The 22107-nt window shown below is 40.6% G+C and overlaps 1 protein-coding gene across 1 annotated transcript; it reads left to right on the forward strand.

The window, feature by feature from the left end:
* The first annotated feature begins 16747 nt into the window (after window positions 1-16747).
* LOC128690482 (macrophage mannose receptor 1-like) lies at window positions 16748-21881 on the forward strand. The gene is made up of 4 exons (XM_070089776.1): window positions 16748-16972; window positions 19126-19300; window positions 20056-20158; window positions 21451-21881. The coding sequence occupies exons 1-4, from the start codon at window positions 16748-16750 to the stop codon at window positions 21593-21595; spliced, it is 648 nt and encodes a 215-aa protein (XP_069945877.1). The 3' UTR covers window positions 21596-21881.
* Window positions 21882-22107: the final 226 nt, after the last annotated feature.

The following is a 22107-nucleotide window of genomic DNA, read 5'->3' on the forward strand; positions in this document are numbered from 1 at the left end:
CAATTATTGATTCCATAATTTTTCCCACTATGGAGGTTAGGTTTATTGGTCTATAGTTCGAAGCTAAGGACATGTCGCCTGCTTTGAAAATAGGTATTACATTTGCCATTTACCACTTATCTGGCACCATGCCAGTTTGTAGTGATATGTTGAAAAGATTAGCCAAAGGTTTGCTAAGCTCCGCTTTACATTCCTTTAGAACACTTGCGTACAGTTCATCAGGGCCTGGGGATTTGTTAGGTTTTAATTTATCTATTTGCCTAAGGACCATGTCACTTGTGACCCTAATCGTGCACAGTTTATTATCGTCCTGTTCTACATAATTTATCATTTCTGGAATATCGCTGGTATCCTCCTGTGTAAAAACTGAGAGGAAGTATGTGTTAAAACTTCTACACATTTCCTTATCACTGTCAGTGAGCTGACCCGAGGAACTTTTGAGTGGGCCTATCTTGTCCCTGATCTTACTTCTGTATACCTGAAAGAATCCTTTTGGGTTAGTCTTCGATTCTCTTGCAACTTTAACCTCATAATCTCTTTTTGCTTTTCTAATGCCCTATTTTATTTCTCTTTAACTGAATATATCGATTTCTTAATTGCCCCTCTCCTCTTTTGATTTGCCTATATATGCCTCTCTTTTGACCAATTAGATATTTTAATCTATTGTTCATCCATTTAGGATCATTTTTGTTTGATCTGATTTCCCTATTTGGAACATAATTTGACTGAGCAGCTAAAAATATGCCCTGGAAAGCGTCATATCGGCAACCATCACCACCTACCTGACCCTTAGTCAGGTCATTCCAGTTCAGCCCACCTAAGTAATTTTTCAGTTCTATGAAATCAGCCAAGCGAAAGTCAGGGACAGACTTGATTGCCATTATTAGGGGAATTCCATGATATATTAAAACTGAGTGATTTGTGATCACTTTCCCCAAGCTCATCATTAACCTCAAGATTATTAATTAGTGTTTCCCTACTGGCAAGAACCAAGTCAAAGAGGTTATTTCCCCTAGTTGGCTCTGTCACAAACTGTTTTAAAAAACAATCCTGGATCGTATCAAGAAAGTCACCCGACTCTAAATTTCCTGTCAAATTGCTCCAGTCAATCTGTCTATAGTTGAAATCTCCCATTAGCACAACATTTTCATATGTAGATGCCTTACGAATTTCGTCCCATAGAAGTTTACTGGAATCCCTGTCAAGATTTGGGGCCCTGTAAATCACACCCAAAATTAGTTTTTCTCGGCCCTTGAGAAGCTGTAACCAAACAGATTCAGTGTCTGACGCTTCTAATTTTATATCTTGTCTAACACAACAATTTCAATTGTCTCTGACATACATCGCTACTCCACCACCCTTCCTGTTGACCCTGTCAGTGTGGAATAATTTATAACCTTGTATGTGACATTCAGAGGGCATCTCTCTATCTTTCAGATTGAGCCAGGTCTCTGTTATAGCAATAATATCCGTTTCCTGCACTTGCAATTAATCTTAGCTCATCTATCTTATTTCTTACACTCCTGCTATTAGTATAGTAAACCTTAAGGGAGCTAGACTCTTGCTGCCCTCTGCTGTCTCCCTTTGTTTGCTGACCTGATCTATTGTCTTTATTTATAACTTCATGCTTATTACAAAAAAAGTTATTTTTAAGATGGTAGTTTTACTCATTTTGTAATAAAGAATTCGGGATACATAAATACAAAATTAAAATCAATTAATCTTTAATATAATATAAAAACAATCTTCGGTCTAGAGGTATTTGAACTAATAAACATCTGATAATATATACAGGTTACAATAATAAATTATAATTAGCATTTTACTAAAATAATAAATAATTCGTGACCCTACACAGGGTACAACTTCCTTGACACTACTGTGTCATATATATATATATATATATATATATATATATATTTCTATGCTAAAATAATAAATTATACGTAACATACAATAATAAATTAGTCAACTCTGTCTCACGATACCTTAATGACGCTCCGTGTCACACGACACCGTTTTCTCTGCGTCATACACAATATCTCTACTGTGTTACTCTTGACACCCTTGTCTCTGCTTCGCACACTATCACCCACAGTGTCTTTCTTATCAGAGACCAGTCACATGACACTATTCAATGTACACTACAACCAGGCCATCTTCAGTGTCACACGACACCCTTTTCTTCTCAGTGTTCCACTACGGTCCTGTAGCATATCTCAGTGTTCCACTCCATCATACTTCCCTAAGTGTCACACTACGGTCCTAGCCCAGTTCAGTGTAACACTCCAACCTTTTCTTCATGTAATGTCACACTAAAACAGCATCAGATGACTTCGGCCCACAGTTGATCAGCGTAGGCGGTGAGTCCGCAGACATCACCGGTAGTCCTGTAAATACTCTCCAAAGCTGGTTGACACACCGCAAGGTGGTCCGGTGCAGCACACACTATGTTGCAAGCTCACTGAATGTGGCCGTCAGATAACTGAGGCCAACAGACTCAGTGAGCTGCGGTGAGTGCTTCTTCTAAAATCAGCAGAAGCCAGTAGAATACTCTACTGCCAGTAGATGTGTACCATTAGGTGTTCTGGTAACTACTGCATAGATGCGTACCGTGAGGAGTTCAGGTACATACTGCTGCTAAGGCCAGTAGATGTGTACCATTAGGTGTTCAGGTACCTACTGCTTAGATGCGTACCGTGAGGTGTTCAGGTACTTAATGCTCTAAGGCCGGCTCAGCAGTCCCCACAATGGGTTTGATGATGTACCCAGTGGTACTGCCGGCCGGCAGGTTAACTATTTAGCTGCTAGTTTGGCAGGGGGCTGTAACAATGCTGAATGCCTTTTATACATTTACTGTTTCCAACCCTAGTGTTGCAACCTGCTTGTTTCCCACACACACCCATACCTCTATCTTCTATCAGTTTAAAATCATAGACATTTCACCAATGGCCTTCTCAATCGAGTTTGCAAGTGCTACCACCCCAGCCCCAGAGAGATGTACCCCATCCCTTGCATATATATCATGTTTGCCATAAAAGTTGTTCCAGTTGCCAATGGGACTGCAAGTTCCTTGCAGTATCTGTCTAGCCAGCAATTTACACCAATATGAGTCAGAGAGATATTAGGAATATTGTCCTCTTCGCTTTCGGGCTGAGTGGACGCACTGTGCAAACAGCTCCTGCTTTCTCTGGTGCACAACTTCCTGTTTTCACCAAGATGGCTGCCAGCTACCGCAGGAGGAGCAACACCGTGTGTGTTGACCTTGTTAAAGGGGCAATTTACCCTACGAATGCCCCTGTTTTATTACCAACGATTATTCGGGACACGTTTGGCATTGAAGTTGAAGAATTGCACGGAGTAGCACTTAATGGATCATCACGAATCTTCATAAAGTTCTGCACAGTGGAGGCATATGAAAGGACGGTGACTCAGTACCAGGAGAAGAACATCACCGTATCGTCTGGTCTGGAGGTACGCCTGCGAGATGCCTCAAAATACTACACCTGGGTGAGGATCCGCAACGTTCCTTTCGAGGCAGACGATGTGGATATCCGAGAGACATTTCAAAGATATGGTGAGGTGCATGGTATAACTTTGGTTCGATGGACAGAGGGAATCTATGAAGGGTTGCCGGCTGGATCTTACACCGTCAAGATGTCTTTAAGAAGACCTATTCCATCGTATGTTGTCCTGGAGGATTTTAGGACACAGCTGTACGTGACCTACGCGGGACAACGAAAGACGTGTCGCCTGTGCGGCGCTTTTGACCACATGGCGGCCGGATGTGGTAAAGCAGCAGCGCCGCGGCCTTGGGAACGGCAAGTAGACACAGAGTCTCAGGCGGAACCTCTGCCGAAGTCTTTGAGTGCAGCAGGCAAAGGTAATTGGGCGGATGAAGTGGAGGGCGAGTTAGAGAATTGTGTGACACTACCAGTGGCTTCGGATGCTCCCCCGCAAGCGGGCCCGGGAGTTGAGCAGCAGCCTGTGGGGGTGGGAGAGACCGGTGATCCACAGGAGTTATCTACGCCCCTACAGGAGATGATTAAGTCTTTCCTGGACGTGCCTGCGGAGGAGAACCCAACTACAAACAGGAGAATTCTGATGGTTGAGAAGGACTTGATTGAGCAGATTCCAGAGCCTCTGGGGTCAGAGCCTGGCATGTTGCAGTTGCTACAGGTGGAAGCTGAGGTGCACAAGGGCAATGGAAATACTGATATGGAAATTGAGGGCACATCTAGAAAGAGGGCTGGAGGCTCGTCAGATGAGGATGTTATAACACCAGCTCAGCGTACAGGGAAGAAGACGTGGGCAGGAGTGATTAAGAAGGGGCAGGGTAGTGCACAGGGGGGGGAGGGGGTACAGGTGGGAAAGAGTGCACGGGAAAAGACAGAAGCAGCAAAGAGTGGAACAGACAGGACACAGAGACATAGAGGAAAGCCACCCTTTCTGAATCTTTAAGTGTCTAACGATAAACGTGAATGGCCTTAGAGCTGACGGTAAACGAGTATGGTTGGAGGATGTTTTGCGGCGTTTTAACATTGATGTGTGTTTTATTCAAGAACACAATTTCAAGTATGGCAGAGAGTTGAGGCTGAACGGTTTTAGGATGTATGTTGGTAGTTCAGGGAAATTAAAGGGTGGGGTGGCAGTGGCAGTGAGGGAATCCAGCCCATTCCACGTGCTCAAGTGGGAAGAGGGAGGGGAGGGGAGGGTGGTGAGGGTGGAAGGGATATGGGGTGAGATTAGAGTATGTTTTCTGGGGATATATATGCCGGCAGATAGTAACATACGGGTAAAGGTGCATTTTGTAAGGGAGGTTTTGCTTTTCTACATGCGGGGTTTACCAATGGTTTCTATAATAGGTGGGGATTGGAATTGTGTAATCAGGAATAAGGATGTGGAGCCGAGAGGGGCAGGGTGTGTACTTGGAGTATTGAGGGATTTGTTGAGGGATGCAGGGGTTTATGACATAGTCAGGGGCGATGGGTGGAAAGTAGAGCACACGTTTATGCGGAGGGGTTATGCTGCCAGGTTGGATCGTATATATATAACTCGAGATATAACAGTAGAACGTGTAACGACGATAGATTTAGGTTTTTCCGACCATCGTGCCGTTTTGGCAGAGATGGCATGGGAAGGGATGGTTCGTAGGTATGTGGGTTATTGGAAAATGAATGTGAGGCTACTTCAGGGAGAGGGGGAGGGGTTGTTTTTTAGGGAATGGTGGAAGCAACTATGGGAGGCTCGCAACGAAGAGGAGGATGTCTTGGAATGGTGGGAGAAGCACGCTAAATTGCAGATTAGGGAGTATTACCAGCATAGAGGAAGGGATGAGGCGAGGTGGAGGTATGGGTTACAGAAATATTTAGAGGGGCAGCTAAATGATTGTTATGAAGGGGGAGGGGGGGCTAGACATGGAGAAATAGAGGTTTTAAGGGGAAGATTGAGGGATATACAAAATTCTCGTTTTGATGCGATACGTGTGAGGGAAGGTTTAGAGGAGGTTCTATGGGGTGACAAACCGTCAGGATGTGCTTTGAGGAGATTTAGGAATAGGCAACAGATGACCACGATTATGGGATTAGAGGTGTGTAAAGGTGTGGGGGGATATAGGGTGGGGCAGGTACTTAGTACCACGGATGGAATGAGCAATTATGCTGATTATTGGTTTAGGGAGAATTTTAAGCAGAGGGAGGGAGGAGAGAGGGAGGGAGAGATTCTGGGAGAAGGAATTCGAGGTATTTTAGGGGAGGAGGAGAGTGCGGTAATAGAGGGTAGGATCAGTGAGGAGGAGGTGGAGGAGGCGATAATGGGCTTGAGTAGGGGAAAAGCGCCAGGCATTGATGGAATTCCTAATGATTTCTATTTTACACATTGGGATTGTATGAAGGAATGTCTGGTCCGGTTGTTTAACTGTATGAAGGAAAGGGGAGTGTTGGGGGAATCGCAGGGCACGGGGGTAGTAGTTTTGGTCTATAAGGGAGGGGGGGGGAAGACCTTGGGAGCTTTTAGGGCGATCTCCCTCATGTGTGCAGATTATAAAGTTTTTGCGAAGGTTTTAGGTAACCGTATGAAAAAGGTGCTTGACCGAGTCCTACATAGAGGACAGTGTGGGATTCCAGGTCGAAGTATGCGTGAGGGGCATGGAAGAATTAAGGATTTTGTGGAGGGTAGACAACGGGGGGGGATCTTGGGGATTGATTGGGAGCAGGCTTATGACAGTGTAGATAGACATATGTTGTGGTGTATTTTAAAAAAACAGGGTTTTGGTGATGAGATTGTGCGCTGGGCGACTACTTTGTATACGCCTGCAACGGTCAGGGTACAGGTTAATGGAAAGTTAGGGTTGCCGGTGCAGATGGGGATGGGTTTGCGATAGGGTTGCCCCTTGTCTCAAATCCTCTTTGCATGCATGCAGGACCCTTTTTATAGGCTTATAGAGGAAGGAGTGTGGGAACAGGGAGAGGTGGGTCCTGGGAGATGTGGTATTGTGGGGTATGTGGATGACACCACAGTTTTGGTAGGAGGGGAAATAGGATTGGGGAATGTGGGATGTATAATAGAGATTTTTGGTGGGGCGACAGGGATGAGGGTTAATGGAGCAAAGTCAAAGTTATTAGAAGTAGGCACGTGGGTGGGGGGGAGGGTTGGGGGAACAGTATGGGTGGAACGTAGTGGATAGAATTAAGATATGTGGGGTTGTGTATATGGCGGACGCTGGGGAGGCACAGAGAATAAATTCCAAGGAAGTAGTGAGTAGAGCGATGGGTAGGATGCGCGGGTGGAGGGCTGGGGATGTAACATTGCAGCAGAGGGTGGTGGTAGTAAATACACTTGTGTACAGTAAAGTGTGGGGCGTGGCAGAAATATATCCCCTGAGGTCGTGTGATATTCAGGAACTGGAGAGGGTGGTTTTGAGGTATGTGTGGGGTTATGGGAAGCCATGGCTACGGAAGGAGGTGGTGATGATGGGCGTGCGGCAGGGTGGGCTGGGTCTTATACCTTTGGACACACGAGTGAAGGCAGTGTATGTGAAGCAGCGATACTTGAGGGTGGGAGGGGAGAGGGGTAGAAGGGTGGGAGAGGTCATGAAGGATGTGCAAAAATGGTGGAAGGGAAAGGCACTACTGGAGTGTGAAGATATGGTGCGAAATTTGTTGGCAGTAAGGGAAGCAAGAAAAGTAAGGGTAAGTAGGCTTGGGAGGACAGGTTGGCAGGGTACAGTGATACAGGGAGTAGCTACATACCCAATGTATGATTGGAGGGGCATTTGGGAAGACTTTCGGAAGATCAGATTAAAGCCAAGGGTTCGTGAAGTGGTTTATAGATTCTTTATGGGAATTTTAGCTACAAGGTCAGTGCTATATAGAATGGGTTATGTACGTGCTGGCACTTGTTTGCATTGTGAGGAAGAGGAGACGGCTTTTCATGCCATATATTTTTGTGAAAACTTGGGTTTAGTAAGGGCATGGTTAGCGAGAGTTCTGGGTATAGTGGCAGGAGGGGGGAGAAACATATCGACTTTGAGGGCTTTGCATTTTGATGTGGGAGGGGTTTCCAAGGACATTCGGAGGGCAGTGATGTATGTTGTGGCAGATTTTTTGTATGTGTCTTGGTGCATGCGGGAGGTGGGGGGTGAATGTAGGGTGCGGGCGCTTGCGGCGAGTGTGTATCGTACAGTATGCAGAAATAGGCTACTATATGGGAGGTTGTGGGTAAATAGTTTTCCCTTGGGTTATCGTAATCTGTCGGTAGGTGTAATGTTAGGGTTGGGTGTAGTTTAGAGCTGGATTGGGCTGGTTCTCCCTAAACTGGCATTCTTGTTTTTTTTTTTTTGAGACTAGTGGAGGATGGAAGGTGGAATAAAAGTGTGTGGTAGTGGAGCATATGGGTGTAAAGTCGTTAGGAATAAGGGGGGGCGTAGGGGGGGGTGAACTGGTGACATTTGGTTAAGAGACAGGGGTTTTATGACTTTCGACGTCAGGTACGAACTTGAGCATGGAAGGGAACGTGAGTTTGAGTTTTTTTTTTTAATACAGATAGCATGGGGTCAGGGGATGGCAGGGGGTGGCTTTCTGAAGTGTCTTTTGCCAGGTTGGTTTTGTTAATGATTGAGGTTGTACTGCCCGGTACATGTTTTATTAGGAGCCATAAGTTATATTGTGTAACTTAGTGCGTGACAGAGTAAGTCTGATATTGCTCTGGAACATTGTTAATAAATATATATATCTTGTTGAACATAATACATAAAAAAATGGGAATATGTATTAGTGAGAAAAAATAAAAAAGTATCTGGAGTTGTTAGGAGGATAGGAGTTATTTGTAGTGTAGATGTAAATTTTTTATTGTCTCAGGACTTGAATATGTTAATTTTTTTTAGTCAATGTAAATGTGAAAGTTTATTATTAATAATAATATTGATGTGTCAGAATGGTGAAAATGTCTAATAAGCTCAGACGGTGAAGATGGGGTTCTCCTTTTGATACTAAATGTGTATTTTGCGTTGAAATGTAATTTATAAGTAGGTTCAAATTTACTTAGTACGTCTTTTTGTTATTCTGTAATAGTATGTTGGTGTGATCATGTAATTATTAGTTATTTCTTCTTATGTATCCTTTGCTGCGCCAGAAGTGTGGCACTCAGTCAGTCCAGCAAAGAAGGTGGGGTAGGGATTGCTATATAAAATTCAAAAGTATAATAGGATGCAATAGAAATACTGTTAAAAAAAATGTGAAGGTAATGTTCTTGAAATGTAATCTGTTTGTTTTTTGTCCTATTGTCTTATGTATGGTTTTAAATAACATATAAGTACAAGTTCTTAAGTGTTATGTAACACTTCATTAAATATCTAAGTTAGTACTGATAGTTCTGGTATACTTACCGTTATTATTATGTAATGTACGTCGTAAGTGACAATATTATGGTTAGGAAGCCTCGAGTGTAAGGCATTTTGGGGATGGTCAAGGTGGTGTTTAGTGGTGCACTGTATATAACAGACACATGTAAAGTAGGATGGTTGGGTTAGAAGGTTCACTGGACCTCGTGTATTATCATGATGTCAGAGTTACCATATATGGGAAATGTTTAGTTCAGGTATAAGGATGCATGTTTGCATGGTAATTATATGGGGTACTGTGATTATGAATTATATGGTGTACTGTGATTATGAATTATATTTTGGATACCTGTTTGTTAAGGGATTGTGGTCTTCTATATATTTATTCTTTTATGTTGTAATACAACGTTTTAAATAAAATATAAAAAAAATTTACACCAATTGCCCTAGACAACCATTCATTTCCTGCTCCCCTTCTAGGCAAGATGCTACATATTATTAGGACCCCTCCCTTAGATTTAATGAAATCTATAGCTGACCTGTACTTATCTAGCAGCTCTTCTCTCCTACCTTTCCCAATATCATTTCCACCAGCACTGAGACAGATAATGGGTTTGTTCCCATTACCTGACATGATATTATCCAGCCTGTTGACTATGTCCCCAGCACCAGCTCCAGGGAAGCACACTCTATCTTTCATCTTCTTATTCCTATTACAAAAAGCACGGTCAATATATCTTACCTGAGAGTCACCAACCACAAGAATGCGCTTACCTCTATTAGCAGGGGCAGTAGTACCCTTACCTTCATTGGCCACTGAAGTACATTCATCCTGAAGAACAGAGAAGCGATTTCCTACCTTCTGATCTTCACTCTTAACTTTCCTTATTCTGATGCTCCTCCCATTACTGGGAACCACTCGTCACTTGTAGCAGGTGCTGGACTGCACCTCACTACTGGTAGCCGTTGCTACCTCCCCACCTACAGCCTCCTCACAGCGAGAGACAGACTGCATCTCACTGCTAGAAGCCTCATTCCCAACAACTCCAGCCACCTCACACTCTCTCCCAGACCCATTGAGGTGGACCTTCAGCCTCCTAATCTCCTGGAGAAGCAAGACCTCCTCCTTCAACTCTCCAACCTCAATTTTTAAAACACTGCAGAAGCAAGCCATGCTTTATAACCGTCCCCGCTAATCCCCAAAGCAGCTCAGGGTCTGTGACCTCACGTGACGACTGACCACTGACCCATAATTTAATCCCACCTCTCTCCCGAACACCATAGCATTTGCTTCTTTTACAACCCAATCTATAAATATACTAAACAACCATGGTGACATTACACATCCCTGTCTAAGACTTACTTTTACCGGGAAGTATTCTCCCTCTCTTCTACACACCCTAACCTGAGCCTCACTATCCTCATAAAAACTCTTTAGAGCATTAACATGGACCTGCTCCGCTTAGGTCAGTAGGCCTGTTGCAGTGTTCCTTCTTTCTTACGTTCTTATTTAGTAACTTACCACCTATTCCATATACTTGCAACATCTGTCACATTGATCCCCTATCCACTCTATCATATGCCTTTTCTAAATCCATAAATACTGTTCACATATATGCCTCAATGTAAACACTTGATCTACACATCCCCTACCCACTCTAAAACCTCCTTGCTCATCCGCAATTCTACATTCTGTCTTACCTCTAATTCTTTCAATTATAACCCTACCGTACACTTTTCCTGGTATACTCAGTAAACTTATTCCTCTATAATTTTCACAATCTTTTTGTCCCTCTTCCCTTTATATAAAGGGACTATACATGTTCTCCGCTAATCTCTAGGTACCTTCCCCTCTTTCATACATTTATTAAACAGAAGTACCAACCACTCCAACACTATATCCCCCCCTGCTTTTAACATTTCTGTCATGATCCCATCAGTTCCAGCTGCTTTACCCCCTTTCATTCTACGTAATGCCTCATAGATACACTATATATTCATATATACATACATATATATATATATATATATATATATATATATATATATATATATATATATATATATATATATATATATTTATATATATATATATATATATATATATATATATATATATATATATATATATATATATATATATATATATATATATATATATATATATATATATATATTCATATATACTAGAAATAGTACTGGACCTAGGGCTGACCATTGTGGAATCCCACTTGACATGTGCATCCACTTTGACATCTCGTCACATACAAACACACATTGTTTCTTTCCAATCATGTATTCCCTGATCCATTGCAGTACTTTCCCTACTATTCCTGCCTGTTCCTCTAGCTTTTCAAACAGTCTCTTTTGTGGAACTGTATCGAAAGCCTTCTTACAGTCTATGAAGACGAACTCTCTCTCTCTCTCTCTCTCTCTCTCTCTCTCTCTCTCTCTCTCTCTCTCTCTCTCTCTCTCTCCCTCCCTCCTATCTTATTTCTGTTACCTTATAATAGAACTCATATAGGTTTGTGATGCAGGATTCTGCCCTCCCTGAAACAGTGCTGGTTATCGTGTATAAGTTCCTTCCTTCCTAGGTGCACCACCACTCTTCTGATAATTATCTTCTCCATAACTTTATGTACTAAGCATGTCAGCGACTCAGGTCTGTAGTTTAGTGTTGTGTGTGTGAGTATGTTTGTGAGTGTGTTTGTGAGTGAGTGTGTGTGTGTGTGTGTGTGTGTGTGTGTGTGTGTGTGTGTGTGTGTGTGTGTGTGTGTGTGTGTGTGTGTATGCGTGTGTGTGTGTGTGTGTGTGTGCGTGTGTGTGTGTGTGTGTGTTTGTGTGTGTGTGTGTGGGTGTGTGTGTGTGTGTGTGTGTGTGTGTGTGTACTCACCTAATTATACTCACCTAATTGTGGTTGCAGGGGTCGAGACTCAACTCCTGGCCCCGCCTCTTCACTGATGGCTGCTAGGTCCTCTCTCTCTCTCTATCTGCTCCCTGAGTTTTGTCGTACCTCTTCTTAAAGCTATGCATGGTTCCTGCCTCCACTACATCACTTGTTAGACTATTCAACTTCCTGACAACTCTATGACTGAAGAAATACTTCCTAACATTCCTTTGACTCATCTGAGTCTTCAACTTCCAATTGTGACCCGTTGTTTCTGTGTCCCATCTCTGGAGCATCCTGTCTCTGTCCACCTTATTTATCTATTCTGCGCAGTATTTTGTATGTCGTTATCATGTCTTCCCTAACCCTCCTGTCCTCCAGTACCGTCAGACCAATTTCCCTCAACCTTTCTTCGTAGGACATTCCCCTTAGTTCTGGAACTATCCTTGTTGCAAACCTTTGCACTTTCTCTAATTTCTTGACTTGCTTGACCAGGTGTGGGTTCCAAACTGGTGCTGCATACCCCAGTATGGGCCTGACGTACACGTGGTACAGTGTCTTGAGCGATTCCTTACTGAGGTATCGGAAGGATATTCTCAGGTTTGCCAGGCACCCACATGCTGCAGCAGTTATCTGGTTGATGTGTGCCTGGTTGACGTGCCTGGTGCGTGTGTATGTGTGTGTGTGTGCGTTTGCATGTGTGTTTGGTAGGATGAATGTGACCATGACCTTCAAACATCATTCTCTTAGAAAACAGTATAATAACGATGCATCACAAACCTAAGATTAGAATTCGAGAAAGTGAAGGAACAATTAATGAAACATAAACCTCCAACCTTGTCTTGTGTTCACAGTATCAAAGAAATTAAATGAATCTAGGCAGTGTTATACAAATGCTAAAAGTTGCGGAAAACTATAAAGCCTGAGGGAACCAATCCCATGCAGCAAGATACACAAATATTCACATGAAATCGAGGGGATGCTATGTGGCAATGGTTTCCATTCTCTTCCAGGCTGCGCTCCCCTCGGTTCCCAGGCCACATCCTTAGCGCCGTCCCCACACGCATATCAACACATCTCTTTCTTGGTATTAGGTTTATTTTAACAATTAATCTAACACTATAAACAAGCATATTTATTCCACTAATAAAAATTAACACAGTAAAACTATTTAACAATATCAAAAGGTCAAGCCCCACCCGTGGAATGGTTTGTTTGCAATCGTGTCACTACGATTTCGTGAGTCGAGATGGATGTGCTTGGTGCAGGAACATCAGCTTCTCAACATCAGTCTTGAAAGCATTAAGAAGTCGTAGATTCTCGTTCTACTAAATATGATGTTGGGAAAGTAATAAAGTATCTAGACTTTGTTCCACAGTGCAGGGTAGTGGTCAGAATTTTATTTTTGTAACCAAAAACATGGATATGATTTTTTGAACTTTGACCTCAGTTCAGTGTCATTTTGGATTGAAATCAGTTCTTTCTCCACCTTTCCAGTTTCCTCATTGCTGATATCTAGAGATTGATTGACTACCTAATCTGGTACTTGAAACAAAAAAAAATCCTGAAATCTGTCAGACGTGTTTCTTTGCAGCTCTTTCAGGTATGCACAATGCACTTGAAGGTCATCGTCAGTTCAGAGAGGCTGGGAAACTAGAAGAGCTCACGACGGGCTATGTTATGTTTGAAAAACTGTAACCTGGACAGAAAAGCGGAAAAGGTTGATTTGACTTGGATAAGATTAACCTCATTTCCTTGCAGTTGCAAATTAACGTCGTTGAACTTTGTGAATACATCTGGCAAGTTGTGTGATGCTTGATATTTCTTAATCACATAGAACAGAATTGGAATCTTGGAAGAATTCAACAACTGTTTAAAAAAATGGATAGAAACGTCTCAGGAAGTTTCCCTTTGTGTGCAACCACAAACTTTCGAAAACTTTATCATTCTCAGCGTAGAGCTGTCGACGACACAGTTGGGAATTAAGAACATGTTCCTTAATTATATTTACTGCTGTGATGACAGTGTTTAATAATTTGTGAAGTCGACCACTTAGGTTTTATGCAAGCTGAAGTTGCCTGTGGATTACACAACGCACCTTCAACACACCAGGTACAACTTTTTTCAAGAAATTGATGAGGCCACAATGACAGCCTGTCATCGATGGTGCCCCATCTGTTGCACGAGCAATAATGTTAGTAAGATGGATGTCTTTCTCTTCGAAAAAAATCTCAACACGAAATACTAACTCCCCTTTGGTATCTGTTTCTAGCTGTCTTGCAAATAAGTGTTTCTGAAGCAGATTTTCATCTTTGACAAAACGAACACAAGCAAGAAGCAAAGATTCAATGCCTGGCAGAGCAAATTCATCTAACTGTAAGCCAGATTCTGTTGTCTTAAGCATGTACAATATGTCTTCAATGTTTTCAGCCATTTCATCCACTCTTCTTTGAGCAGAGTTATCACTGAGAGGAACAGCTTTAATAATTTGTTCAGAGGATTTGTGTAAAACTGTGTGCAGAACCTCACTGACTGATGAATAAGCACCTCCTCAGTATGATGCACACAAACCATCACTGGATTGTTATGAAATGCTTGCAAACATATTTCCAGTGGTATTCCGTTTCTGTAAGCGACTGAAAATACGCTAAATTTTCTTCTGCTTTATCAGAGTGAATTTTCTTCAGATGTTCAAGAAACCTGAAAGGTTTAATGGCTTCATTTGAAAAGACTCTTTCACACAGTAAGTACATTGTTTGCTGTTGTTTATCTAGTGTTGATGCAAATCCATATTTCAGGTATTTCACACTATATTGACTACACATAATTTTTGTCCGCTGTGCTCATGCCATATTTGAAACTAGAACACAAAAATATGTCTTTGTAAAAATCATGTCAATCACAACAAAATGCAGCAGAAAAAACATAAAGAAATGTGTAGCAATGCATTTACTAGGAAAAGTACGTGACACAATAATAATTGTCTCAATGTTAAACTAAAAATCCAATACTTAAGAACATAAGAAAGAAGGAACACTGCAGCAGGCCTACTGGCCCATGCGATGCAGATCCAATTCTCCCACAGGTTTAAGCCAATGTCTTAGGTCCACACTCTTCAGCGTCCCTCCATCAATACCACTCACTCATATCTTTATTATATTATACTTTGAAATATACATTACAAGACTGAAATAACTTGGAGTGCCTACAAACCTAGAGTCTCGGCCCTTGTAGACGTGATCTGGCTAGCGTGTGACTAGTATCCAAAATAACGTTTGGACATTTAACTCCGACTTCCAACCACAAAATAAAATAAAACTAGGCTTTCATGTATAACTCTATGTTAATATTATTCTTTGTAAAACATTTGTGTTATCTAAGTGTTCGTAACTTAGATTTTATCATATAGTACCGCCAACTTTGGGAATCACTGCTTTAAAGTGTAATCGGATAAGAGGCAAAAGTTGAGGAATACAATCAGAAAGATTAAAAATTTATTTTTTTTTCTTTAAAACTGGAAGAAGAATTTTACATGGGATTTAACTAAGATTCCATGAAAAGTAAATATTTGATAGTTATTATTTTCTGGTATAATTAAAACAACGTGAATGACGGTAACAGAAAAAGCTTCCAGAAGTATTACAATGCGACCAAATATCTTCTGATCGAAGATTAAGATAATTGAGTCTGGATTTTAAGGCAGAGAAAGTAATAGACACAAAATATTAATAATAGATATCTATTAATAATAGATATCTATTAATAATAGATATCTATTAATAATAGATATTAAAGGTTCAGATTTTAATGGATGATTGACTAACCGGTTTAGTATGACAGAAAGTATAGAACCAACGCAAAAAAATACCTTAAAATAATGATTAATTTACAATAACGATCAGTACAAAATAATTACTATTATACTGTATAATGATTAACTTTTCTGTCAACAAGATAATCAAGTGAATTTGAATATTTAAATTTTAACCTATGAGACATCATGAAAATAATTCTTCTGGTGATCCAAAAATAAGGTTAATTGTTCCCTTGACTTGTGTTATCTTAAGAGAAAAAACGGAAACCTGGAACATCCTTGAGGGATGGCAGTACTGAGCAGGTATATAAGACGGCAGTCACCTGCCACCAAGCACTTGCACTCTTGCTAAGGTAAAGTGATGGACGGAAGCTGGGAGTCGCTGCCCTCCCATACCTTCACACTGTAGTCACTGCCTTCCCATACCTTCACACTGTAGTCACTGCCTTCCCATACCTTCACACTGTAGTCACTGCCTTCCCATACCTTCACACTGTAGTCACTGCTTATACCACCACACCGTAGCATTATCATACCACAACTCATCAGAATAAAACTCTCACACAACACAACTCTGAAGTGCGTCACTCTTACACAACACAACTCTTTAGAGTATCACTCTCACACAACACAACTCTGAAGTGCGTCACTCTTACACAACACAACTCTTTAGAGTATCACTCTCACACAACACAACTCTGAAGTGCATCACTCTCACACAACACAACTCTGAAGTGTGTCACTCTCACACAACACAACTCTGAAGTGCGTCACTCTCACACAACACAACTCTTCAGTGTGTTGCTCAGTCATTGTTGTTCATTAGTGAAACGCCGTGAAGAATTTTGAATGGTATAATTATCTTTCAGTGGTTACCGTTTATAGTACAACTTCCAGTGGTGAGTCGCTGTTGCTCTTAATTACCTTATTTGCTCTCTAACTATATATATATATATATATATATATATATATATATATATATATATATATATATATATATATATATATATATATATATATATATATATATATATAAAGAGAGAGAGAGATTATAAGATTATTTCCACCGTCCTAAACGTATTAGCAAATACTCCGCGTGTCATGCATACCAGGCTGTCTCTATCATGCAAAGCAGACATTTGTAACTCAGAATGATGAAAGCGTTGCTACTCTCTCTTGTTTTACCAATCAAGGATTTGCATTACAGATGAAGACTGTGCTATTGATCGCTTTGATAGCTGTGGTGACCTGTGAGCCACCTTCCCCGAACCATATCCGCTTTCCTCCTCAGCCAATTCGCCGTCGGCCTCAACCAGTTCACCGCCGTCCTCAACCATTACAGAGAACTCCCCTAGGAGGAGGTTTCCAGGTTCAGCCAAGGTTCCCGTCACGACCCAGACCTGCACCTCAACAGATTTCGTCTGGCGTCTCCGTGAGTAGTTCTTACACATCCTCTTTATATTCCTCCTCAACTCTTACTTATATTTCTTTAAGAGAAATGTTACAATTTTTTCACCATTTTCATAACTGTTTATTAGTGTTTAATTTTGTGAAAATGAATAATAATAAATAAAGTGAAAATTGGAAATAATTGGTTAGATAACATCATGTCAGGTAATGGTAACAACTTTTCTGTCTCAGTGCTGGAGGTAATGATGCTGGGAAGTTCAGGAGAGAAGGGTTGCTCGCTAAGTATAAAGCAACTATTGTTCTAATGAATGGTTTGAAAAACCGACAAGTTGAAGATTGAGACACTTATGCAGCATATGGAAATCTTTATTCAGGAAACGTTTCGCCACACAGTGGCTTCATCAGTCCAATACAAAGAGGAAGGCGTAAGGAGAGGAGGAGAATGAGGTAATCAGTCCCTCAACCTGGAGTCGATGTGTTCAGTCCATTGATGGACTGAACACATCGACTCCAGGTTGAGGGACTGATTACCTCATTCTCCTCCTCTCCTTACGCCTTCCTCTTTGTATTGGACTGATGAAGCCACTGTGTGGCGAAACGTTTCCTGAATAAAGATTTCCATATGCTGCATAAGTGTCTCAATCTTCAACTATTGTTCTAATTAGGGCGATGGTAGGGATTCCAATCATAGGTATCTTATTGTCTACACAAGGAGTGGGCAGTAAATTTGTCTTTGTGCAACTTGAATAAACAACTGGCTAGAAAATTACCGCATGGAGCTTGTAATTCCACTCGCCGATAACTGGGATAATTTCTACAGTAAACATGATTATGCAAAGGATGGGGTGCATCTCTCTGGGGCAGAGATGGAAGCATTAACCAGGTTAGTCGATGAAACTGTTGACAAATTGTGATAGACTTTAAATTGATAGATGATAAATATATGCAAGACAGAAGAGAGATGAGAAACGAAGGGGGTTGCAGTACTAGACGGAGAGTAAGAAATAAAATAGACGAGCTAAAATTAATTGCATATGGAAGACACATGGATATTAGTTCAATAACCAAGACCTGACTCAGTCTGAAATTTCCGAATTGACAATATCAACAAAAACGAGAGCGGAGTGACTTGGTATGTTAGGAGAAATTTAAATTGTTAAATCAAACCGGAAAAAATATAGATGAAATCTGTTTGGTTGCAGTTTTTCGAAGGGCTTAAAAATATTTTAGGTGTAAATCGAAAGCCTAGATAGTGACCACGATGAACTACGGGACGAAAATGATGAGAAATCAATCTACGAAACTTTAGTTTTCATTGGAGGATTTTTACCTTTGTTCAAAATGAAACAGATTGATAGGAAATCTACAATGTTCTGATTTCTTAGAAATGATCCACGACTGTTTTTTTTTCCTAAAGTTCTACATAAACTGCAAAGTTGAGGGAATAATAAGTGACAGAATAAAGCTTACCGATGGCACTAAAACAGGTCATCGGATAATTTCTAATGAAGATATTAAAAACCTGAAGGATGACTTGTAAATGTTAATATGGTCGAACAAGTGACAGATGATTTTCCATGAAGAAAGATGTCATGTTCTAATCTTCGATAAAGAAAATATTAGCTAAATTATGTGGATGTATTCGTAATAAAACTAATAGGATTGTTGGCTTCGTATCTATAAGAGAGGAATCCTATTAGTTTATTGTGATAAAATCCTGAGGTTAAACTTAACTTTAAATATCTTTGGTAAGGCCTCATTTACATTTAGATTAAGCTGTTCAGTTTTGATCTCCATATTACAAATTAGACAAAAATGTGCTGGCAACTATACAGGGAAAGGTGAAGCTGATTTAATGTATCAGTAATCTCCCCTACGAAAGTATTGAAAATGCACTGTCCGGACAGAAAACATAGCTAAACAGAGGATATTTAGAATATTTAATCAAGAGAAGATTCGAGGCAAAGGATTCGAGAAGGATAAATTTAGACTCAGAAAGGATATTGTTTAGCAACAGAGTTGAAGATGAGTAGAGCAGACTCTCACTTAGTGCCTAGCATACTTTAACATCTCTAGTTTAGTGCTCAGTTTTATATTCTAGTAACAATATATTAATATTTATCGCTAATTAGAAATATTTAAAGAGATATGAATAAAGTTAATTTTCATTCAAAGGTTGACGCCACACTGGGCCGCAGTGAATACTACTTCTCATGGAGACACGACGGTGGAAGGAAGTACACTGGCACTGAAGCTGCCAGGGTATGTACCAGTCTGGGCAGGGGATGGCAGCCCATAGGCATCAGTTCCAGGGAAGAGATCGCCTTCGTTATTAGTGTTGTTGGAGGAGGTTAGTCTAACATGTATTCCATCACACTCACGTGATTTTAATATATTTTACTAGTATTCGTTCTTGCGTTATCAAGTTGGACATTTACGAGAAGCGGTAAGCCCTTGTGGACCATTTCGCAAAGGGCGTATTGAAAGTTTCGTCCTCAAAACTAGAGATAGTCTGAGACAAATAATTTATATTACCGATCACACAAACTATCCCCCCACCAATAATAAAAAAAAACTGCATATCTAACAAGATTATTCCCAGAGTTAGCACACACCAGGACCACAACACTGAGACTACACCAGACCTGGACACACTAGGGCCATAACACTGATACTACACTAGATCACCTAGACACACCAGTACCACAATACTGAGGCTATACAAGACCTAGACGCACCAAGACCACAAGACTGAGACTATACCAGAGTTAGCATAATTTAACAAACCATGAGGATCAAGGGAAGAAAACATGTATTGCTCCCTGCCCTATCTAATCAATATACATCTTATCAATAAACTAAAAAAATAATAGAATATTTACTTACGTATATGTGGATCTTGGAACGTCTCGGAAAATGGGAAGCAGTCTTTATTAAAACTAGGAAAGAAAGAAAACAACAATTCTTAGCTTCATGTTCCCTTTTCGGGGGTTAAGGCATCGATCTCCCTTCAAGAGACATATTGAATGAAGATACTTAGAATTCCTCCAAAATAAAGTAATTTTGTTTTGCCACTTTTTATATATAGATTTATATTTGTTACAGATCGTGTGGAATACATCTGGACTGGTGGTGTGAGGTCTGGCTCAGGATTTACCTGGTTGAATGGTGAACCATTCACTGTTGATAACTGGTCACACACTGGAGGGTAAGTTGTCCACACACACACATACACACACACACACACACACACACACACACACACACACACACACACACACACACACACACACACACACACACACACACACACACACACACACACACACACAGGAACCATATATAGCTTTAAGACAATGTATGACAAAGCTCAGGAAGCAGAGAGAGAGAGGACCTAGTAGCGATCAGTGAAGAAGCGGGGCCAGGAGCTGAGTCTCGACCCCTGCAACCACAATTAGGTGAGTACAATTAGGTGAGTACACACACACACACACACACACACACACACACACACACACACACACACACACACACACACACACACAGTGGAACAGAAGCACAGATTCGACCCCTGCCACCTCATATATACGTGACTAAACACATGCCCATACTTGCACAATCTCTTGGTTCTTCATTAATAAGATCACCTTATATTGGAATAGCCCTTAGAATCCTAACCAGGAACATCATAAGGCACTCTTCATAAAATGGATACTTAAGACCATTTCTCGAATATGTGGCTCCAGTGTTGAGCCTCTACGTAAAAAACGTAAAAAGGAAACTAAAGAAATCACACATACGTTCTCAACGTGCAGTAATACTCAGAACCAAACCTATGTAAAAACATATGGTATATAAACCATACCACGGGCGGGATTGAACCCGCGGTCAGAGAGTCTCAAAACTCCAGACCGTCGCGTTAGCCACTGGACCAGCTAGCCACAATTGTAGGTTCAATCTCGCCCGTGGTATAGTTTGTTTGCAATCGTGTCATTACGATTTCGTGAGATATATGGTATATCTCACGAGGGTGAGATCATGCTGAGGGGGAAGAAGCACTTTAGAATCTGAAAAGCCAGATGTCCCTAAAAATCAGAATTTTAAGATTAAGAGGTGAAACCAAAAGCTGAAGCTCTTGGCTTCACCGCTTGAATTATATAGTGAGACTCAAGAATGAATATAAATATAAACATGCAATATTAATAATTAAAGAGACAGACACTTTAATTATCTTAGAGATTAAAGAAACATTAGTTACTAACCATTAACTGTATATTTATTAAACTATATTTATATATTCATTAGGAATCTTGACCTCTTATTATAAATAAGTGAAATAGTGAATTCAAAGTAAAGAGAGTTGAGTGTCATTACGGCTGTTTAGTGATATACAGCAGACTTAGCAGGCCTAGCAGGCCTATCATTATATAGATATAATATAGAGATTGTTGAGTAAAGAAATGCAATTGTGTGTTTCATGAGGTTTGATTTGTGTTACAGACTCGGCAGACCTCAACCTGACAACCGCGAGAATGGAAACGAGAACTGCCTGTCTGTGCTAAACAACATCTACAATGATGGCATCTTATGGCACGACGTGGCGTGCCACCACCTGAAGCCCGTCATCTGTGAGAGACACATTTAACTCCCTCCTCTCACTTGCACACCACGACTCCCTAAATTTATCAAGATCCACAACACTTGTTCTATTTCTCCCGTAGACAAGGACAAGAAAATATAATTATTTTGGAATACCAAGTACATTCTCCATTATTAATCTTATATATTTATTTGTCAAATTTTATGTACATAAGAGTTATTCTATTAACTCTTAAAATGTATAAAAAATAAATTTATTTCTTATTACGTTTCTAGTATCACGAATGCCTGCGGACTTCGAAGCCTTCGGTATCCAACCCCGTCAGGTTTAGCTCCTTCAGCATCTTCAGCATTTCAAATAATTTTGGAGCCAAGCTTTAAACCTGTAAAAATATATTTTAGGAAATTTAACTAAGTTTTTACCAAAGGCATTGATACAAATATTTTTAAAAAATTTCAATATAATTTGACCAATGTGTTCAATTTCTTTACGATGTCAAAGCACCTCAAAATTATATTCAAATTTTACTTCTTGCAATATATTCAGAAAGAAAAAAA

The sequence above is a fragment of the Cherax quadricarinatus genome, chromosome 29, assembly GCF_038502225.1.
Source record: "Cherax quadricarinatus isolate ZL_2023a chromosome 29, ASM3850222v1, whole genome shotgun sequence".
Lineage (NCBI taxonomy): Eukaryota > Metazoa > Arthropoda > Malacostraca > Decapoda > Parastacidae > Cherax > Cherax quadricarinatus.